Source organism: Nipponia nippon, unplaced genomic scaffold (genome assembly GCF_047370975.1).
Source record: "Nipponia nippon isolate SJK-2023a ecotype South Korea unplaced genomic scaffold, ASM4737097v1 scaffold_13, whole genome shotgun sequence".
Lineage (NCBI taxonomy): Eukaryota > Metazoa > Chordata > Aves > Pelecaniformes > Threskiornithidae > Nipponia > Nipponia nippon.
The window spans coordinates 14,256,817-14,279,640 of record NW_028262324.1 but is presented as its reverse complement, the minus strand read 5'-3'; the positions used below and the strand labels follow the sequence as shown (position 1 = coordinate 14,279,640).

Sequence of the window (22,824 nt, the reverse complement as noted above, 5' to 3'; positions counted from 1 at the left end):
CCAAAATAAGTGAGAAGATGTAGCTGGACATACGCCAAGGTCCGACATACGAGTCTATGCGAGGATGCTGTGAAAATCTGCCAGCCCAGATATTCTCCCATCACAGCCTCCCCATCCTCTCTCACCAGCCCTAAGGAGTTAATCACGCTAAATATACTTGAGCGCTGTCTGTCCCTTACTGATCAGGCAGATTAGCACCTCTGCATTCAAAGGAAAATCAGACAGTGCGCAAATGATTCGCTGCCTTTATTTTTTCAGGTCTTTCTGCAACAAAAACTCTCCGACAGCAAGCTTTGGCACGGTTGCTTAAACAAACAATAGTACAGCTATGTAAAATGGTTTCAGTACGTCGCCAAAGATGTATGAATATAATGAAACCTAAGCCTCAAATGTACTTCAAATATTTAACTTATTAGCCAGTTTACAGAGAAAGATAATCCAACAACCCACCAAAGCGTTAGCTGGATTTACAGAGAAGGCACAGCCAGCAACGCTGACTTTCCTTTGAAGACCTCCGTTCCAGATTTCCCAGCTTACAGAGCCAAGGGGCGGCCAAGCTGCCTGGTTCGAATGCAAGTGATTTAAACTGATCAACTCTTCCACAAGAAATGGTGCAAGCAGCAAAGAGAACCAGAATTCACTCCTTGTGCTCCTGACCCACAACGCTGAGTGGCCAGGGAAGATGTTAAAAAAACCCCAAACCCCACTTTTTTATAGAAAAAGCCGTGCAAACAATCCGCTGGGACTGGACGAGGGGCAAGGCTGGCAGAGGTGTCTGCATGGCCTCGGGTCTCTTTGGCAAGCCTGGTTTGCATTTGCTGTGTGTGCCTTCCCCATTTTACCTAGCACAGAAGGAAGAAAAAATACTTTCTTATCTCTCTGGCTCCCAGTCAGGCCACACTGATCTTATATTCTCTTGCGAAGACATCAGGCAGTTGCACCTTTATCTCTTAATACCCTCAATAAGTAGCTCAGCTTAGTTTAGTGGCACCCATTAGTGTCTCTGCAATTAAAAGGCTGTCAGTATTTTCACTGCAAACCCAGCTAGTCACAAACTTAACATGGCTCCAATGTATCTTCCAAGAAGAAATTTGGCCAAAACAAAAGGAGAAGCAGGGGGCAATTATTTTTTTTTTAAGGACAGTGAATCTGAACCTATAGTTTTGCTGCGCAGCGAGGTCCCTTGGGAAATCCGCTCCCAGGTCTCAGCTGAAGTTTCCTGGTAAGCACTAGAGAAATCAAAGGGATCCTTTCAGCCTGCAAGCAAGGGGTGGGAGGAAAAGCAATGAATTCCTTTAATATGAAATGCCACATTTAAAATAGATCCTACAAAAGCAGAAACTGTAGGCTGGTAAATCCTTCCCTTCTAGAAATACTGTGGGTTTCGGTGGGAGTACCACTCAAAATAAGCATGCAGAATCAGGCCTCAAGTACATAAAATATAGAATTTGGCACTTAAATTTAAAAATATTTATAAATAACTTAAGACATTCAGGCTCAGAGGCGTGTACAGCCAAGTATTTCCCTCTGACACAGGGAACCGCAGGGATCCACATCCAGTACTATGCATCCCCAATGCAGAAATTTGCTTTACGCTTAATGTAGAAACAAAACCTGCCCGTTGCAGGCTCTTTGGGAAGTCTCCCGCACCCCTTTGAGAGCACGTGGAGGACACGTCTAATCAAGCAGAAAGCATTTGGGAGTATAGATCCATAGCACAGAACGTGACCTGTTCTTCCTATACATTCACAGCACGTGGCAAAACAGCTCTCGGGGGATTCCTCGGCTGCACCCACACCGCGAGGTCAGCCCAGCTCAGCCTGACCATGGGTGACTGCAGCTTTCCTCCGCTCCCACGCTGGGGGTGGTCTGCCTTGGCTCAGGGCCGGAGGAAAGCCACCCGGGAGAGGAGGGAGCCCTCGAGCACAGATGGGCTCAGCCCGTTTGGGCGATCTGCTCTGCAGCCTCCTGGTGCAGCTCGAGCGCGGTGAAGGCGGTATTGATGCAGCCTCGTGCCCCTGGGTCCACAGGAGACCCCCAGCCAGAAGACCTCCCCTGAAGGGAAGCCTTGAATTCATCTCACAACCCGTTCTCTTGTACACCTGGCTTGTACCTGCCGAGCAAACTGCAAAATGAAGGCACGCGAGGGAGGGTTAAGGTCAGAGGTACGATCGTTTCGATGATTCCTTTCACGTAGTTCAGGCCACACGTGTGGCGTGGCAGCCCGAGAGCCGGCCACCCTCCCTGCAGTCCCAGGAGAGCAGAGCATGGAGGGACCCGCTCCCGGCATGGCGGAGCAGCTCCCCTCAGCCAGCACAGCATGCAAACCGCGGCCTCCTTTGGAGACAAGACGGGTAAGCCGCTTTGGCCACGCGGGTATTTGTCCACTAGACACGGACTGGGGCAAACCAGTCACACGGGCCATATCCTCACTGGAGATGTTGAGCTGGATGGCTCTACAGGCCATCAGCCATGCCCTGAGCAAAAAATGACCTCTAGATTTCTTTTCTCCCATGGGTTCCATTCAGACCCGTTATGTACTTCGTCTCAGTATATTTTTTTTCCCATTAAACACCTAAAAAAAAAAATGTTCTTTGGCACTTGTGCGACAATGACACACAGACGTGACACTCTGCTGTCGTTCGGCTGCTTGCTGGACTCATCCCTAGAGGTCCATATATGCAGAGTCTGTGTCCACCCTCTGGGCCTCTCCAAACACGAGGAACGTACAGAGGCCAATGCTGTTAACAGCAGCCACCAGGTTGAAAACAGAAACCCAGGAGCCAGTCGTTTCAATCAGGTAGCCAGCCAAGTACACGCAAATGACACCTGGGACAGGAGGGAAGAGAAAGAAATGCCAAGGCTCTGGGGCCAGATCCTGCCCGCCTGTGAGGAGAGGACTCCCCAGGAAAGGATGAGCTGCAGGAGGGCACCTTACCTAGGAGGGCTCCACCTGTATTCCCAACACCTGTGAGGAAAAGAAAGAAATGGCCTATTCCAAACCCGCAGACGTGAGTGGCTTCATCCAGGCTCCCACCCGACCCCCGGTCTGCGTGCACAGCTGAAGGCCTTGCTGATGGCTGGGACAACCGACGCTCAGCCTCGTCCCCCCCTTGGTGCAGGTAAGCATTTGGCAAATTGAAAGGCACGTTCGTGCAGCCACCCGCCCCCAGCAACGGCAGGAACATCCCAGAAGGAAGCTGAGGCTACGAATACAGAGTAGACGTTGCACAGAGTTACTCCTGCTCAAACCTTAACGCTGACGAGCGCGTCCCCCCCGTCCCGTACACACTGCCTCTCCAGCACAACCGAAACCCCGCAGGGACCCTTACCGAACAGCAAGCCAGCACACGAGGGGGCCAGATCCTGTACGTTTACTGAAATGCCACTAGTGAGAAACAGAGAGGGGAAAACGGCTGTTTTAATGGATCGTGACTGCTTTTTCATCATTTACACGTTTAGTTTGTCAAACAAAAGGATGGGATCCTAGACAATAAATGGCACTGTCAGGAGAAAGGAGGAAAGAGGCTGAGAGTGAAGCAGTGCAGGAGAGTACCAGGAGGACAAGGATTCACCTCAAAGCATCCTGAGGGGCCGAAATGCAATTCCCCTCCTGCTTCACCTCCCTAACACCTGCCTGGTCCAACATGCCCGCCGGTACGCCAAGCCCTTCCCCACGCTAGAGCTTTGCTGGATCAATTCCAACCCAGTGGGCACCAAACTCCACCGGCCTCGCCGGGACCGGCGGACGATGCTCAGACAAGCGCCAGCTCTTGCTCTGACACTCACGGCGGAGGCAGCCTCCTCTGAGACCCCGAAATGCCAAGCGTGGGGTAAGAGCTAAGGGCCACAGCCACTGCTGGTATCACGGTCGTTACCTGTGGTTGAAGGTCTGAAGTCCTACAGAGGCGGAGGCGAACACTATCGCTTTGCAAAAACTGGAGGTCTGGCCCAGGCACAAAGCAAAAATGCTTGAGACACCGGAGCCAATGACCTGGAAGAAAGGGAAAATTAAATACCACAGCACATTTTCTGTAAGGAATAAAGCAATTCCTTTCACGGACAAACTGTTCCCTTTTGCAACGGCAAGAGCTCATATGGACGAGGTGCTTCTCAAGCCTTTTTTTTCCGCAGTGTCCTGCCTTTCTGTGTCAGAGCTCTGTCCAGAGGGATGTGACGCTGCAGAGCAGAGAGGATACGCTGTGCTCTCACCCAGCATTTCTATTTCTGCTCATCCTTGTATTGCTATTTCCTAGTATCTAAGGGGTCAGTTGGAGTGACAGGGTATGGTTGGCCTTTGCCTGTGAAAGAAAACCTCTTGGGAACTCACAAATCTCTGTGCTCAACGTTACCCTTGGTCCATGCTCTGTTCCCCGGTCAGGGCTTTCCTCTGGATTTCATTTCCCATACGCACTGACCACCAGTCTGTCTGCAAAGCTAGAAAACCTTTCCTCTTTCCAGCCATAACCACCAACCCAGCTCCATAAGAGGCCTCATCTGCCGCGCAAGCAGAGCGCAGCAGGTAGCTCAAGTGTCGCTCCTGTGCCTTCAGCTCTCTTACCTGCATGAACTTACGAATGGTGATGGTTTTGTACCCTGGAAGAGAAAGGGAGAGTTGCAGTTAAGCACAGCTCACCAGGTCTCCTTGTTCTCCAGCCAGGAGACCACAGTGGATTTCAGATGGCCAGATTTCATCTCCAGGTGGATATTGCAACTGAGATCAAAGGGAGCCCCAAACCCATGGGTGGGATTTGGACCCTGGCGTATTTATTCTGCTTTCATATCAGAACCTCATGTTGTCTGTTTGCTGGGTCTTCTCCCTACCAACAAGCCCACCTCCTCCCACCCAGATCCTCTTCCCGCGTCACAAAAAATAAGAGCCAAGGAAAAGCCAAAAGAGCTCTTACCCTGGTTGATTAAATGATCAGACAGAAATCCGCTGAACAAGCTTGTTGGAATTGCAACCAGCCAGGGGACTACATTAAACACCCAACCCTGAAAGGGGGCAAAAATCAAGAGAGGTTTGCTGTCAGAGCTGAGTTTGTTTGAAAATATTTTATTTGATAGTCTGTGATATCAATAGAAAGGAAAAAAAATGAAGTGATCAGGACTTCTTGCAGGATCTCTACCCACTTCACACAGCAAGCGCTCAGCTACGCCCTGCACCACTCCAAAGGTGGCAGGCGCATTACGGGGATGTGGCATTTGTAGGTTTGTTGTCTTTCCTTCTGCCCCGGTGACCCTGCCTCCGGCGGGGAGGCAGAAAGCTCTGTCTGCTCTGGGCAAGAGGGATTGAACGTGGCAAAGTTTACTGTTCAGCAAGGTGATGTGGCAGAGAGCTACAGAGCCCTGGAAAGCAAGCTGTAGATTTTACTCTGCCCCGTGGGTCATCAGTAAAGCTGTCGGCAAGATTTCCGACATCAGCTTCAGCCTCATTAGCAGCGTTACTGTGAAGCTGAGGGAACATAGCTGGATTTTCTAATGCCAGGATTAGGTAACATTAGGGGTAGCAACATACTGTGGTCTATTTTCAATTAAGCGAGCTTGCTACAGTTGTAATCACAGATGATTACTGGTCATCTGGATTACAGCTGCTCAGAGGCGTTTTGGTGCCCAGATCCCAGGAGGAGCTGAAATCAGTGCGGGTTGGGCTGGGTTTCATCTCAGCTGCTTGAACCTACCCATCCATCCAGCGTCCCCCACATCTCCCCCTTCGCTCAGAGCCCATCACCCCGTGGAGGCATCCCTCCCTTCCTCGCCTGGCTTCAGGATGCTCGGGAGGGCTGAATCATCTTGGGTTTGAATAATCCTGGTTCAACTGCTCCTGGAAATCCTCTCAGGGCCCTTCTGCATCTTTCAGTGCCTTTGAAACTTTGGGTCTTGGTCACTTTTGAGAACATTACCCCATAGGGCTTGTGGGGTAGTATCTCTGGTGTCTGTTAACACCAGCTGGGGTTGCTCAGCAAGTCAGTCCCAACGCGCTGAACCACCCTTGTCTCATCATAGAATCACAGAATCATAAAATACCAGGTTGGAAGGGACCTCAGGGATCATCTGGTCCAACCTTTCTAGGTAAGATCCCTACAGCCCATCACACAGAGATGAGCCAGACCCCTCCGTCACCTCCATCCAGGGGGGCTGGAGGCAGCTGCTTCGGCAGTGGGGAAGGCAGCTCACCTGCAGAAAGGGACTTTGACCAGTAGGTGCCAGAGGTTTCCCACATTAAGGATTATCGTCCATCCTTTAAAATCAAGCATCCTCAAGCCCCGCTTTATTAAAATGTATGAAGCGCTTATCAGATGCAGGCAGGCTATATAGAGCATCTTACATAAGGGCACCATGAGATAATGCTTAACAGATGGTAAATTACTGCTGCACAAGCGTATTACTCGAGGTGCACAGATCTTGTCACAACAATATGTTTGCTGGTTTAATACATGATTTTAATATAAATATCAAGTATGCCATAAAGCGCCTTACACATGTAATATGAAAAGGCATTTGTAAGCAGCTCTGGAAATCATAAAAACCAAAGAGAGCCATTGTGGAAAAGATTTGTCTGAGATTCTGAGAACGAGATCAAAATACTAGCTCTCCAGCCGGACAAGTATTGCCTAGGTTTCTGAAAAAATGGGAACATCATTTGTGCTGAGGAGAGGGAAGCTTTTATAGTATTTTTGAAGTACACATTATTCATGGTAATTACCATTTTCACAGGGAGGTCTGAGCTATACGATGGGAGTACAGTTAAAAACCCCGTGAAAACCCAGGAGTGAATGGGTTGACGGGCATTCGCAACAGCATAATGTCATGAGCTCTGTGCCATTTGAAAACCATTCTTCCTTCAGAAGAAAAGCAGTCTAAAAACCAAATATAAGCCTCTCTCCCCTCCCTGGAAGGTGCCCCAGCTCTGCCTCACTTCAGCATCCCTAAACAAGCAAGTAGAGACCAGCCTCTGCCTACCTGGAGGGAGGCTGCTTGCTTGCATCTCCAAACGCATGTGCAGGGGGGAACGGCTCCCAGGCCCGCAGGGAAGCCTCCCACCTCCTCCTGCCTCCCAGCCCGCTCACCCCAAGTCCCTCTGCCATCCTCTTCCTCCCTAACCAGCCTGTTTCAGCCGGCACCCAGCACAACCTCATTTGCACGGAGACCGGCAATGCCTGTGTCTCAGAGCCAACTTACCTTCGACTCGGGGAAAGTTTCCTTAAAGAAAGTTGGCAGCCAGGAGAGAAGAGTGAAAAACGTGCTGGCCGTGGAAAGCTGAGCGATGATGACAGCCCTGAAAATACACAGCGGGGAGGAAATAATCAGGAGTGACAGGTCACACCGGGTGGGAAACGGGCACTCGAGCAACCCAATATTTCAGTTCCTGGGCTATAAATAAATCCCTCACAGCGCTACAATTGCTTCCTGAGATTTTTTCATCGATAACTACTCCTTTTGGCTTCCCACTCGCGGCACCACTGGCTCCTTCGCTGCCTGCACCGCGCAGCACCCGGCCGGGCGCCTGACGTCAGCCCCGGGGTTCAGGCGAGGTTCACTGCAGCGGCGATTGTGCGAGTGCGTTTCCCACCGGTCCCTTCGAGCGCTGCAAGAGCTGTCCTGCTCCAGGAGCGGTTGTTTGGGGTTTTCTAGGGATTTGTTATCAGCAGATGCTCCATGGTTATTCAAGGCAGGAATGGGCTTGCTGCCCTGCAGCCCCATCGCCCTCCTCCCTGTCTTTAAGAGGCGCTTGGGAACATGCTTGGATGAGCTTCAGTACCAAAGGCAGAATCCCAAAGAAAAAATGGCTATTAAAAAGATGTTTTGCCATCAATGAGAACACAGCCTGTGCCACCCAGCGCCCCCGAGCAGCACTTCTTCGGAGCCCATTACAAGCAGCATTTCTAGCAAGACCGATGGAGAATATCCCTCCGGAGGAGCAGAAAACCCACACAGGGAACAGACTGCGAAGGAGGAAGATTTGCCAGTAATATTCAAGCCTGACATTGCTGCAGACAGGACATAAACCGCCTTTTGTCAAGCTTACCTTTTTAGTTCTTTATTTATACAGAAGGGATTAGAAAACCTGGTCATATTTCCCAAATATATAAATAAGTGGACAAAATACAGGTAGGCAGCAGTAATAAGCACAGAGAGGAGAAGCAGCCCTTGGAAGGAGGGTGCTCCCCAGCCCTGCCGGCACTCGAGGCCACCGCAGCTGCCTACCATATCGGCGCCTTCTTAAACAGCTGCTTCCAGGGAACTTTGGTCTGCTTGGATATCGAGAGGCCTCTCATTAAATAATCTATGGGGATGATGAGTTCTGCAGGGAAGAAAACATACAAAGGAAAGCTCTGGTCAGTAATTTTCTGTGCAGCTGGAGGGAGCCCTGGGAGACTGCTGTACAACTACCTTTAATCTCTTCCTAACTCTTTTCTTGGCAATACCAGCATTGGATGCTTGTGAAAACACCTCGTCATGTTGACCAAAATTTTTCCACTGCATGCACACACTTCCCCATCCAGCCACCTTCACTCATTTGTTATATCTCTTGTTATAATTAAACAGAAATCAACTTGGGCAAGGACCAGGTTCGGATTTTGTGCAGCACCAGGCAGACACCAGGCTCCTGATGGGCTGAGCTCCTACACGCCACACTCCCCCTAACAATGCTGTAGCCAGGTGTAACGGTTTGCCCATGTGTGGAATTACTCCCAGACAGTTATTTGGGAAGAGATATTCCGGATTAACTGGTTTTTAAAAGCTCTATGTGTAGATGCTCTTAGTTTGGAATAAGTATCTTGCCCTGCTTTAGCTTAATCCACTTTGAAGATCATGCTCTGTTTGGTGTTTTCACTGGTGCTTAAGAGTACTGAGGAGTCAGGTCAGGCTCTCGACAGCAATATAATCCAGCGTGGGACTTGAAATAGGAAATCAGCAATGCAAGAGCTCAAAACCTTGTTTCTGGGTTTAGCATCGTGGGTCAGGCACAGCATGTATTATAGAAGATATCTGAACAAAAGGCCTTTGTGTAAAACCAGGCATGACCTTGGGAACACGGGATTTACAGCAAATAAGCGGGAGGCAGCACTCAGGTCCCGCAGCCTCCGGAGCGCCGGCGGCCGGAGGGATGCAGGCAGCTGGACTTACCTTTCTCACTCAGGAGGTACTTGCAGGTGCAGTAAACCCAGAGCAAAGTGAGCAAACCAGAGAAGTAGAAAACGCTCTCCCAGCCATACCAGTCCAGGAGGAGAGATCCTGCACCGCCGATCACCAGCGTCCTGCAAGGGAAGCCACGCTCGGATTTACAGGTCTGGCTAAGAGCGTTCGGACTGCACGCATCAATGGGAGAGGCTCCCTGGGTGGATGCTGCCTGTCACTAAATGCACGTAAAAGAGCCATCAGGCACTGGGTGTGCAGGCGCTGCTCGCCTGCCCCGTCACCCTCGGACACCGCAACCTGCCCTGCTCCCTGCGTGGCATCTCGGCATCCTCAGCTGGGGAGGAGAAACCACCCAGGGACCTCCCGCTCGCCTGCCCCGCACTGAAACGCTCATCGGGGAAAGAAAATCAGGATGCTGGTGTGCAGAAAGCGTCTCAGAGAATGTATAAATCAGCAAAAGAAATGAGTACACTGGAAAACTAAGTGATTAAACGCAGTAATATTTCTATTCGACTTTTAAGCAACCCTTCCATTTAGAAAGGTAATTCTCATGGAGATTAGCAGAGATGGGGAAGTTATATTATCCCCGTCTATCAGAGAGGAGAGGTGACCAGTCTCAGGCTGACCCTTGCCCTTCGTACTGAATCAGGCTGTTTCCCATAGTAATTAAATGTTGCAAACACTTTTCAAAGTCTGGCTCGAAAAGAAAGAAAAAAAAATACATAAATCCTTGACATGCATGACAGCAACTGCCTGAGGCTTGCTCAGCTGCAGCCGGTATCCTCACGGACCCAGGAATCCACATGTACTTGGCTGAGAGTTTTGCCTCCAACTATTTAATGGCATTTCATCGCATACGATGTCCGGAGACCGTCACTCGCTGCTCAGAGCCTTCTGAACTTACCCAAACTGCGAGCCAGTCCCCACTGTGCTGTAGGTGAAGGCTCGCTCGCTCTCCCGGACCTTCTGAGACAGGAGGCTGGCCAGGGACGGGAAATACACCCCTGCGGGCAACGGGAGCAAGGCAGGGAGCCGTCAGGCTCCTGTGCCCTCGGGAGCAAATCAAAAGCAAATTTAAGAGATCCAGCAGGAGTTGAACACCGAGACAAAGCAGCAAGACCTTTGGTGAATTCAAAACAGGGATATAAACCAAAATAAATTAATCCATCGCCATGAGAGGTTTGTTTGTGCCTTTTCTGTAATCCCATTTCACCATCACCGCTCCTACTGTAAATCCATCAGTGCCAGTGCACTTCCCCCAGTCCTGTAGCTCGGCAAGAGGGAAGGAAAATCATCCCAAATTATCCAAAAGTTTTGGCAAGGACCAATTTTCCCCAAGTGCTTTGAAGGAGTTTTAAAATGCAGAAAATCAAACAGGAACAGTTTTAAAATGCGGAAAATCAAACAGGAACAGTGGTGATTTCAGCAGGCAGCAGCCCGTGTCTGGCAGAGGGATTTCTACAGGGGAATGATTTGTCAGCCACTTTCTCTAGAAATGTCACATTTTTTTCCCGTGGAAGTTCTGGATGTGGAGGCAGTTTTGAGGCAGAGGATTGCTCGAACACACAGGAGAAGGGCTCATGCACTGCAAGCCATGACCTGCATCTGAATGTACTGCACACGAGCCCCGATGCAAGGAAGCCCCTGGGCAGACAGACATACAGACACACGCTCAGGACAGGGCTCTCACCTTGCAGCAACCCCATGAGGAACCTGGAGGAGGTCATAAAAACGAGATGGGCAGAAGTGACGTGGGTGAGCAGCGGGGTGAGGACCGTGAGGAACCCCCAGGCTGATGCCGAGAGGAGGAGGACCTTCTCACCTCCTATTCTGGAAGACAGAAAACACGTTATCAGAAACGAGGGGAGGGCAAAAGGGCAAAGCCCCCCAGCCAAGACACAAGTGCTCCTCCCAGTTTAGCCCGTTTTTAAGAGCAGCCTTTCAGACAAACCTGTTCTTCTCTTACAAATGTCTTTAGCCCTCTGGGGAGTAGCCCTGACCTCCGCCCTTCCCACCTCCTGCTCCCCTGGATCCAGGCATGTGCTCCTCACGAAAGATTTCATAGGAAAGCCCTCCTCAGTAAGAATGGGGTGGCTGGGGAAAGGAACTCGAGCAGGTAATTACTCAGATCTTTTCTTACAGCTAGCTGGGGAAGTTGTTCTTTAATTGATATGGTAAAATGGAGACACTTGGTATTCCCAAACATGATGGAAACTGTGATGGGGGCTTGCTTGTGAAAAGACTGCATGAGAATATAGGGTGGAAAAATGAGGTGCTGAACTGAAAACGAAGATAGACTGTGCAGATCAAATAATAGAAAAAAGCTGTATTCCTTGCAAAAAGGAAACATTTTCTTCTTGTGGTTAGTGATTGCAGCTATAAACCCTTCCAAATGGCTGGCCGGCACTGCTGGGATTAAACGGTTTGTTAACGGACAAATAGCACTCCTGGTGAGCAGCAGCTATGAACTATGCAAAGAGCATCAGCATTTATCACTTTTCTAAAATTAAGTCTGCTTTACACCCACTATTTCTTTCATCAGCTTAACATGTAAGCTTGTGGGTTTGCTTTTTTTATTCCAGTTACTGAACCAGTGCTAAAAACCACTTCCACCAGAAAAATTATGCTGGTATAAAAGTGCTCTTCACTGTTTCCAGGTGAAAAAACCCCTCTGTTGGTCTGTGTGTCCATTAACAGGACTGTAGATGCCTCCTGGCAGCTGCTATGCAGGAACTGTCGAGGCTGCAATGATCGCAGTAATGCTCTGCAATGATCGCAGTAATGCTCTGCAATGATCGCAGTAATGCTCTGCAGACGCTCCCGGTGTTTGCAGTCCTTCAGTGCACGCTGCCCTGGAGCACAGCAGCAATTTCAAGACCCAGGAATCTAATCGGACAGTCAAAACTACACGTGTGCTTTCTGAATCAGAGCTATGGACCCTGAGTGAGGCTGACGGAGAGACCTCAACTGCTTTCAGAGCAACCTGCAGTGCCCCATCAAGCTTCTCCCCACAGACACGCTTCACCCTCCCACCCCATCACCGTCCCAGGGTGAAAATTTCACAGCCACTGTCGAGACTCGAACTGAGAGGTCAAAACCAAGCTAAGCGTCATTTAAAAAGCCCAAGCAGAGGAAAACATGAGAATAATTTCCAGTACTGATCACTGATATGTCCTCCGATAATCTGTGTCAAGCAGTAGCCCCAGAAGAAGCTGCTGAGCACTATGCCGGACTGCTTCTTGTCCCAGTCGAAGTGGGTGCTCAGGGCGACGGCGCAGATGGGCACGGTGACGCGGGCGCAGTACAGCAGGCACGTCCCCAGCAGCAACATCACCGTCCAGACGCGGGACTCGGGCCTGCAAGGGTGGAGAGGAAGATGGGGAGAGGGCAGATGGAATGGTCTGCCTGGTAGATCCATGCACGGCGAGGACTTACGGGTCAGACTGGTTTCCTTGAAAGCCGTAACGGGTCTGTCTTGATAAAATAAAGGTCAGTGCAATCCCCCTGTGGCACAGTGGCTCTGACACAGAGCATATCACATCTGGTGACTTTCCTGAATGATGCTAAATTTCATCCCAAGCATTATTTGCCCCCAGCAGCAAAATAATGTCTGTCCATAGGCTGCAAGGTGGAACAGGCTGCTCAGGCATCGCTGACTGTAGGTGGAGGGAAAGGTAGTGGGGGAACCTGGTTTGTTTGCTTTTTTCCCCAAACAAAAGCTTTAGAAACTGTTCTTTAAAAGATAAGGATAAGAAAGGAAAGGTCAGTGCATGAGGTTGGAAGCATTTGCATGAGACACACCGTCTGGGTAACAAACATTTGGTATTTGGCATTCCTACCCTGTCCCCACGGGAGGTGGCATGTGTGTTACCCTTCCTCAATACGGGGGAGACGCAGGAATGCTTTAGCGAGAGACAAGACCTGATGGGGCTGCATAGCCCAGAGAGAGGAGCAAGATAATCCAGCCTGGCTTGATAAGAAGTTTAAGATAATATTAGTAATAATATGTTGACAGAATATATTTTTTGGTACATGAGTACTCAGCCCCAAATGCTCCTGCAGAAGATACAGGCTGGAAATAAGTAGGAAGGCAATTTTTTCCTGCTCCAAGTCAGCGATGTGCTTCTGGAGCAGAGACCCACATTTTGCTGCAAACGTCAGGCCCCAGGCGCAGGCGAACTGCTCTGCCGTCCCGCAGCCCCGCTAACGTCACGCCGGGTCCCCCTTTGCCCGGGAATTACGGAGCTCAAAGCTTAGTGAGAACACCCACTACTTCTATTATTTGTATTTGGTTATTTTACTGCCCGGGGGCCAGAGCACAAAGCACTGAGCAAACAGACTCTCTCTGCTCCAGAGATGACTGGGGAATTCACTGTACCAGGGCATTAACCTCTGTGCTTTCCACCCTACTAAACATACCTGCCTTCTGCGCCGGGAACAACCTGGGTCACGTTTTGTATTGAAATGAGCATTTCTTTCTCTGTACTGGAATTATGATAAACGCAGGTTAATCCCACACAGCACAAGACCATTTATAAATGTGCCAAACGGCCCGTCACGGAGGGAGGCAAAGGAACAATGCAAAGTAAAACACGCCGGGCAGCTGGGCCCGCTGGAGGTGGATTTATTGCTATTTCCTGATGAGGCAGATAAGCAGCTCCGTGCCAACCTCAGGCAGGAGGAACTGCAAGTGTTTCAGTTGGTGCTTTGAAAGTTGGCACCATCTTTACTGTGCACACGTACAAACGTACAAAATAACACAGGAACTAGAAAACCCCACGTATCTTTGCTGGAGGAATAAGGAACCAAGGGTTGACCCGCCTCAGCCACTTGAATTGGCTGATAAACGCTCTCAGAGTCCCTCCTGGTCTTACGCCAAGAGGAAGATATGCCGCAATCATATCTTAATTTGCTGCAAAACCAAGGGTGATTTGTTTTTTTAATCACCTGCCCCAGCCAGCTCTGGCAGCAGCGGCTCCACCGACTTCAGCTTGCTACAGCAAAGCACAGCGAAACCAAAGGCTCCCCAACGCCGAGTGGCCGGGTCAGGCCAACCCCAGCAGGACGATACAGGCAGGCGGCTTTGGGTATAAATCCCCCCTCAGAGGCAGAGGGCAGGTGGGGGGTAACCAGCAATGGAAAATGACCTGGAGAGCCCTCGGAGGGGTGCCTGGAGACGATCGGGGATCAGGTGCATGCAGGCATAAGCGACCGACCCGCGCCTGCCTAACCAGTGCTTCTGCACCCGCAGAAATGGGCTGTTGCCAGTCCGGGGCCATAATCTCTCCCATTATCTACAGCAGCATGGCACTGATTAATTTGAGCTATTGAACCTGCAACAATTGCGGTGACCAAGTAAAACGCAGCAGCCTGCGATGTGCGTAGGTATTTCCTATTATTTAGCCACCGAGACAGTTTTCTAATTGTGCTTTTCCCCCCGAAGCAAAGGGAGACCTTTATGAGCTTTCTCACTGTCTGGAGTGGGGCTGAGCTCTGCCTCTTCTCCTGGCCGTTATTCTGATGAGCACAGCAGCATTTTAATGGGATATTAGATCAACTATTCTTCCTTGGCCCTAAAGCCCATACGGCTGTGCAAGGTGTAAGGTGGAGAGAAAAAGACCTGTGCAGCACAAGTAGCCTTTACTCTGCTTCTCTTTATAATATTGCCAAGGGCTGTTCCCTCCAGTGGGTGTTTGCAACTAGGAAAAGCAAAACCCAGGCGCAGCAATGCTGGTGTCCAAGGACGGTGCAGGCGGGGGGAGCACAGCTTGGTGCTATGGCTTGAACTCAAAAAAGCAATGAGCAGGCTGCAGAGCAGCTCTGGCTTCAGAGGGGCAGGAGGGGATGCTGTGAGCTCCCAGCCTTTTTTCTCGCCCCGACGAGGCAGGCAGAGTCACCCAAGCCCCCGGCCCCTGCGCTGGGGGCACGCAGGGGGATTTGGGGGTGGCGGGGGGAGGCAGCCAGGCCAGCAAGGCTGGGCCGCCCAGGCACCAAGTCCGACCCGCCTGAGAGCAGGGCACGAAGCGCCACGTGGCTCCCTGCAGAAGCAAGGCGCAGCTCGGATACAGCAGCGGGAAGGGATGGCCAAGCAGAGCCGTTCTCCCAACAAGCCTCCTCCCCAGCTGATGGTTCGACAAAACTCCAGTGCATGATTTTCTCTTGACTTTATTCTTTCTCAAAAGCACTAGATAAGCCGCTGGGTATATGACACAGTCTGAATGCTCTCTTTGATTACTACTCCATTCTATACATTTATATTCTTTTCCTATACATTTGAATGCATCAGGAGAGACTTACGCTCAAAAAACAAGTGGGGAGTATAAAGACGACTTCAGACTACCACTCGCTCCGTAGGTAGCATATCCAGCTAGGAAAATCCACTCAAATAATATGAGTGTCAAATGTAATCACTAGCTGCCCACACCCACCTGAAAGCACGGCAAGAATTATTTCTCTGCAAGGACAATGATGTGCTTGCATCAGAGGAAAGAGCTTTGTAAATGCATTTTCTCCTAATTATAGTTATCACAGAGGCTGCCGATGAGTCAATGCTCTGCTCAGTGCAAAACAACAACAGCAAAGGTTACAGGAGAAACCTCAACTAGCACAAAGGGGAAAAATTAAAACTCTTTCAAAAACTAAGGAATAATAACAAATCAAACAAGAGTTTTCATAGGTAACACCAGCCATCTGAGAAGTGGAGCTTCACCAGTGTTAACAAACTAAATCTAATGGCTCCCTGATGAGGGAGGTAGAGGCAATCTGTGCCGGCGATAACCAAACTGAGTCAGAGTAAAGTGCATCTAAAGCTAAGGAAGCGACAGCCGTTGGTGTCATCGGTGTCACCGTGCCCGTCTCACCGGCCACGCGGACAGACCGAGCATCTCCCCCCAACCCTGCGCCGGTCCTGGCCAGCCCCCGGCTACACGGGGCAGCGACCTCCGCGCGATGGGGCAGCCACCTCCATCCACACCGTCGGCAGGTGAATCACCGGAGCTTGTCTGGAGCCACCTAATCGACTTAACTGGGTGCCACGTGACAGCGGCGGCTCCCCGCTGCCCAGCCTGTGCTCTCCTGACCTGTCACGCCTTCTGCTTACGAGAAACAGGCACCGCAGGTGCATCCCCTTCTGCATGTCACTGAGACCCTCTTTACCCAGCAAAGCAGCCATGCAGCTAGAAAAGACTTCCTATTTCATAAACCTCCACCCACCACCCAGACGGACTGTAATTAGCTCGAGCCCTAATGACTCTTCCTGGGTGGCTCTTTGTACGGCAGCCCTAGATTTGAGCAGCCCAGCCTGACGCCCCTCGGTTCTCCTCCTCCAAACGCAGCCCTGGGCGCTGGGGGGTCACAGCTTTGCCTCGAAGCATCTAGTGATTCCCACCCAGCTCCCACCAAGCAAACGGGTCCCCTGCTTAGGGCACAGTGGTTACGATTGATTTTTAAGGATGCCTGAGAGCCCCAAAGGGGCAAAACCAAGCCGAGCCGTCCTGCGGTGGAAGGAGAGCCAGCAGCATAGGGTATCTTTATTTGCAGTGTGTTTTCCTGCTGGAGGAATTTCTCCGGTAGATGCCACAGAGCAAATATTTATTCAACTTTATTTCTCATGACTTACCTCCCTCCTTTCCCGCAGTCTGCAGGTCAGTCTGTTTGCAGACACTGCAGGTCACTGTTAAAATGGACTTGCTGGAGTTTAGGCTATCAATTAGATTACAGTTTAGTACCCCCTTCAAGGCACAAGTCTGCACCGTCAGGTATTTTCAGGTGGTCAGAGAGCTGTGTTAGACAGCAAGACTACGAACAGTCTGTCCCAGCAACAGCTCTTGGCCAGAAGCCATCTCCGAGGTTTGTGGGTGTTTTCCATAACTGGAACTGGAAGTGGGAGAAGATCCGGGAGCTGCAGCTCCTGATCTGCATCGGAGCTGCGCCATGGCCCAGGTGGGCGCAGGTATCATTGGCGGGGCATACCGCCCACCCCCAGGGCATCTCTACCTCAGTTCTCTTCTGTAAAAAGAGACTAAAAATAGCTCCGGGGGAGATGCACGCAGGGTACATCAGCCGGAGCCACCTCCAGCGCTCCAGCCCGCTTGCTCGTCCCAGCCGCCAGCAGCGGACACTTGCCCATCCCTGCAAGAACCCCAGGAGGAGCAGGATGGGGATGAGCCCTTGTGGTGGTACCGAGCTCCCAGCCCCGCTGGAGGACCACCAGCTCCAAACCAAGGGCACCCAGCGGCCCAAGCATGGGGCCACCTCCCAGGGGAGCGTCCCCAGCACGGGCAGCCGGTGCCTGCGGTCCCCCCGCGCCTGCCGCTCCACAGACGTTCTCCTCCCCGTTCCCAGCCTCACGGCAGCATCCCCCTTCAAAAACCTCTTTTCCAGCTTACCTGCCTATGGCTTTAATTTACAGTAATCTCCAACACAACCACGGCCTGACTGACGTGGCATAAACACAGCAGCCGTGCAGACACTCCTGTGCGAGGAGATAATACCCAGGTAGTTATTTTTAACCCAGTTTGACAGTCCTCTCACTTCTCTGTCTTCGTTTTTCTCAACAACAACTTCTCTTTCCCTTGAAAATCTAACATGCTTGTCAAGAGAGAGAGATTTTTTTTCCCCCTCCTTGAGTTGATTTTGTTGTGCTGCAGACCGGCTCCAAGCTAATGATTTGTCGCTGTCAAAAGTAACTTTGGCGTTTAGAGGAGGGTTTTTTCTTTCCAATCCACCAGCTAACAGCCAAGGAGAGCCGCGCAGAGGACACAGGGCTTTTTTTCCTGGGAAAGCTGCTGGTTTCCTGTCAGCCTCCCGTGCACAAATTCCCTCCGCAGAGCCACAGATGGCAACAAAGTGGTGTTCAGCAAGCATGGCTCTGGGTTTATTCCCTCTCTTCATTTCTTGCTTTCGGCAAAAGCAAAGATGAAATTAGATTTCAGCAGCTCGTATGAGCTGGGAATAGTTGTTAAGTCCAGGTGGAGGCGGCGGGAAGACGCAATAATGAAGCGCACGCGTGCTTTGCACGCTGATCTAAGGGCATACATGGATCAGCCAGGAATGAAACGCGTGTCTTGCTTACATGTTCCAAGTGAAAAAAGTTCTCAGCAAGGGCGTGATTAAAACCAGGGTGAGGAACTTGTACAATAAAAAAACCCCCAACCAGAAAAAAAAAAAAAATGCAACTAAAGCAGCAATATTGTGCTGACAAAAGATCAGGACACAGAACTCAGAAAAACAATGTCACCGTTGGCTCCGGGCAGAGCGCGTGGTCAGGCGACTGGAGACCAGCTCGAGGCCGGTGGTACAACTCCTTTTATCTCCGGAGCTTAAAGAAACTGCTGTGATAATCCCTTGTCTTCAGGTGTAGCCAGAGGCTGGGAGATGCCGAGTGGTTTTGGGAGTCATTTGCTTCCCAGGACGCACTGACTTTTCCCTGTGGTATTTCTCTCCTGGAGACACCATCCAAAAAGCGATCCCCATGTCTACTGCTGGATCTGCCCGTGGCTTTGTGCGCAACCTTCAGCAAGAGATTTCTCAGCGCTTCGGTCTTCCCCCAATTAAACCAGAAGTGCTAAAACACATCTACTGCCTGAGGAGTCCTGCTTTGGCAGGTTAAGATCTCCATAAAAAAGTGCTATCTAAATGTCCAGATGTGCTACGTAAACGTGAGGGCTTTTTCAAGCCCCAGACAGAAATCCCTGAGCGTCGCTCTTGGAAGAGGAAGAGGAGGTGTGTGATAACAGAGCCGCTGGAAACCTGCAGAAAAGTTTGGGAAAGGCAGCCAGAGAGGCAGGAGAAAACGTAGGGCAAGAACAGTGGAAGAGGAAGGAAAAGCCAGCTGAAAAAAGGGAGGACAAAAGAAGCAGCAGCATGAACAAAGATGGAAAAATAAACCTGCCAAGATAACTGTTTATCTCTCCTCGCACGGACGGTGCGGACAGGTCTTGGAAGGCTGCCTGGCATGTCTTTTGTTGGCGCATGAAAGGAGAACCCAGGTCACTTCCCCCACTTGATAAAACCTTGCCTCCATGGCAATAACTCATTACTTGGAAATGGTGAGAGCTATTTATTTGCATATGCTGTTCAAAAGCCGTCCACCGAATTGACGTTAAACCATCCACTGAGGTATTTTATACAACTCCACCAACCTGCTCGCAGGATCTGGCGGATCGCTCCCCGTTTCTGCTCGCCCCTTCCCGTGCCCACCCTCCGCCTGCCGCGTTTGCTTTAGACCATAAAGCCTCCGCAAAGCCTCCCCAAACAAGGGCTGCGGCCACGTGCGTGTGCCTACGCCGAACAGGGAGGTGATCTCTGCCTCTGTGAATTACTGCGATACAGATAACGATCTGATGGGAGTTATGGTCATCCCGCTGCTCCTTCGCGTCAACCGGATTCTTTCAATTACTAGCAGCACTTAAGATCATCAGAATCACTTCAAAATACATCTGTCTTGATAAATGAATCATCTCTTTTGTTTTGGAAAGTGAAAGTGTTATCAATGGTTTGTATTTTTTTTTTTAAGACATTTGGGAAACTGGGGGGGTTCATTCTGGCCAAATGTATTTAATTTTTTCCAGAGGAAAAACATCTAAATGGAAACTTTGTTTCATGAAAATTCAGCGTGGGGTTCTTCCTGTCCCACCACTCCCATTTCACAAAGACTTAGGGAGAAGTTAAAAAGGGGGAGACAGAGAGAAGGAATTTTCCTAAGTGCTTTTGGGGGAAGAATCTTCAAATTTTAAGCAACCCCAGTGCCAAAGGTCTGCTTTTGAGACCTACCCCCTTACTCCTGAGATGAGCGTGGTTTGATCAGACTTCCAGGTCCCTGACCGCAGGAGAAGTCTCCCTCAGGACGGCAGTTTAAAGGCAGCTATCGGCCTGCCGCCACTGCAGGAAGCGACTGATGATAAACCTCAACTTACCCAGCGGCTAATTGCTGCTGGAAGGGGCAATTCCTCCCCTCGGCCACGCGTTCCCGTGCACTGGCACCGATGCCACCTCTCCCGTGGCTGCCCCTCCGCTCTCCTGCCGGGGCGAGCTCGCCACGGGCTCACACCGGCCCCGGCGGCGGAGGGCAGCCGGGAGCCCGCGGGCAGGCCGCCGCGGTGGCAGCCAGGCGTTAGTTCCTCTTCATGGCAGCGTTAAACCGAACCAAATTTCAAAAGCGCGAGGGCAAGACGGTGGAGTCCAGGGACTCCCAGTTTGGAAAAGCCTCTGACCATCACTTCCAGCTGCCCCGTGGCACTTCTGAATCACCGGCTCACCCCGCCTCAGATGGGAGAAGCGGCAGATCCTGCGGTCGGGGTGCGGGATGGCTTTCCCAGGGCGGCAGGGAGGAGCAGCGCTGCCCCAGGTCTCCCAGCTCCATCCCTGGTTCGTAGCCTCTGCTCCGAACGCAGGAGCACCCCGCGCTTGCGTGTGCCCCTGCTGTTAAAAGTGGACAGCTTGGGCTTGACAGGGTTTTTAACTATTTTAATTACTCGAAGAACAGTTCATGCTGTCTAGCTGCTGCCCAGCTACTATTCCAGACTTTATCTTAATTAATTACTGTCACCAGTACAAACATCCCTGCTGGAACACTTTGATAGGAACCTCATGGCGCTTTCCATGGCGTGTTTAAATAACTGACTACAGGCCAGAAATAAGCTCAATGGGCTTTTTTTCCCCTGTGTTTTGCAGTAATGCCGTATCTTCCCCCCTTTCCCCTCCCGCCTCTGTTGCAGCCCGGCGGAGTCAGGCGGCGGGGACTGCCCAGGGCGGTGGGACCGTGTCCCCGGTACCGGCCTGCGGCTCCCCCGGGGGGCAGCGCCGGGGCCGGAGGTGGGGGGAGGCTCTCGGACCGGCCGCATCCCGGCGGGGAGCACCGCGCACCTCCCGAAACCGCCTCTCCGGGGAACGGTTCGGGCTGCCGGACCCCCTCCATCCCGAAGCTGCATCGGGAGGTGGCGGAGGGGGCCCCCGGCTGAGCTCGCCCGAGGCTGCGGGGGGTCCCGGGGCCGGGAGGGGACCGGCCGGGGGCTGCGGGGGTGGGGGGGTCCCGGGCGAGGGCTGCGAGCAGCGGAGCGGCGTTCCCGGGAGCGGGTCCCGCCTTACCTGGACCAGTACGGGTCCGCGCCGCCATCCCTCCTCATGCCGCCCTGCTGCGCGGCGCGGGGGCCGTGCTCGGCGCTGCACAGCGGCGCATTCCTGCCGCCGCCGGCACCCGCGGCCATGCGGGCAGCGCCTTCCGCCTCCGCCGGCTTCGCATCGCGGCGGCCGCCGGCTCCCTCCCCCCGCCGGGCCGCGGCCACGTGTCAGCGCCTCCCGCCGCCCCGTTCCGGGAAGTCCCGCCGCCCCCGCCGCTCCCCGCGCCGCCCGCACGGCGGCCGGCGTCCCGCCGCCGGTACCCGCTCCCGGTACCCGCTCCCGGGGCAGCCTCGAACCGGCGGCAGCCGGAGGGCGGGCGGGCGGGGGGCGGCGGCGGTGGTGGTCGTTTGCTCCACAGAATCACAGAATCATTTGGGTTGGAAAAGACCTTTAAGATCATCGAGTCCAACCGCTAACCCAGCGCTGCCAAGGCCACCACTAAACCATGTCCCCAAGCACCACATCTCCCCGGCTTTTAAATCCCCCCAGGGATGGGGACTCAGCCCCTGCCCTGGGCAGCCTGGGCCAGGGCCTGACAGCCCTTTGGGGAAGAAGTTTTTCCCAATACCCAACCCAAACCTGCCCTGGCGCAGCTTGAGGCCGTTCCCTCTCGTCCCATCGCTTGTTCCTGGGGAGAAGAGACCGACCCCCCCGGCTCCAGCCTCCTTTCAGGCAGTTGCAGAGAGCGATGAGGGCTCCCCTCAGCCTCCTCTTCTCCAGGCTGAGCCCCCCCAGCTCCCCCAGCCGCTCCTCCCCAGCCTCGTGCTCCAGCCCCTGCCCCAGCCTCGCTGCCCTGCTCTGGCCACGCTCCAGCCCCTCCGTGGCCGCCTTGGGGTGAGGGGCCCAGCGCTGAGCACAGCATTCGAGGGGCGGCCTCCCCAGTGCCCAGCACAGGGGGACGATCCCTGCCCTGCTCCTGCTGGCCACACTGTTCCTGATACAAGCCAGGGTGCCACTGGCCCTCTTGGCCACTTGGGCACACTGCTGGCTCATGTTCAGCCGGCTGTCGACCACCACCCCCAGGTCCTTGTTTGCCAGGCAGCTCTCCAGCCCCTCCTCCCCAAGCCTCCAACCATCACCCCCAAACTTGTGGGTTTTTTTTCTCTTTTTCTGTTTTTTCTCCTCTACCGATAAATACTTAACCCCCCCACCCCAGCAGGGTTAACAGAGGGGACCGAAGAGGGGCTCTCCTCTCCCTCTGACACCTGGAAAGCACAACAGGACATGCAGCGTTGGCAAGACGGCCCCCTGCTCCTCTAGCTTTCAGAGGTTTGCCAGCAGAAGAGCCTCTGTCTCTGCTTTTTAAGGATTAGAACTGAATATGATATTCCCCCCAAAGAATCTAAGGAAAAAATAAGTAGGAATCAGTACTGTTACAGCTTGACTTAACTCCGTTGGATAGAGCTGTTGCCTTGCTCTAAGTGTCTGAGAGAGATACTTAGAGACTCCTTTACGGAAATTGATAATTAAAATGATGGTTATCTCAGTCCAAACCAAGAGGACTCGTGACTCGCTTCAGGAATCTGAATGAGCAGGCGGAGAAGCTTGGTGAAGACAGCG

General features: G+C 52.1%; 1 protein-coding gene across 1 annotated transcript; it reads right to left on the bottom strand.

Annotated features, from left to right (window-relative positions):
• Positions 1–228: 228 nt before the first annotated feature.
• SLC17A9 (solute carrier family 17 member 9) lies at positions 229–21,405 on the bottom strand. Its single transcript, XM_087749743.1, has 13 exons — positions 21,232–21,405; positions 12,303–12,500; positions 10,835–10,974; positions 10,049–10,148; positions 9,133–9,263; positions 8,209–8,305; positions 7,183–7,279; positions 4,908–4,995; positions 4,562–4,596; positions 3,879–3,994; positions 3,333–3,388; positions 2,939–2,968; positions 229–2,829 (listed from the first exon to the last, which is right to left on the bottom strand). Exons 1-13 carry the CDS (start codon positions 21,348–21,350, stop codon positions 2,666–2,668), a joined length of 1,371 nt encoding a protein of 456 aa, XP_087605869.1. The 5' UTR covers positions 21,351–21,405; the 3' UTR covers positions 229–2,665.
• Between the last annotated feature and the right edge of the window lie 1,419 nt (positions 21,406–22,824).

What these genes read in the sequence shown, in the direction of transcription:
- SLC17A9 (XM_087749743.1), bottom strand. Translation starts at nt 21,350, where the DNA reads ATGGCCGCGGGTGCCGGCGGCGGCAGGAATGCGCCGCTGTGCAGCGCC. An exon ending in GGAGGACATATCAGTGATCA is followed by an intron (nt 10,975 to 12,302) that starts GTACTGGAAATT and finishes TCTGTCTTCCAG; the next exon opens with AATAGGAGGTGAGAAGGTCC. An exon ending in CCATTCGTAAGTTCATGCAG is followed by an intron (nt 3,995 to 4,561) that starts GTAAGAGAGCTG and finishes CCTTTCTTCCAG; the next exon opens with GTCATTGGCTCCGGTGTCTC.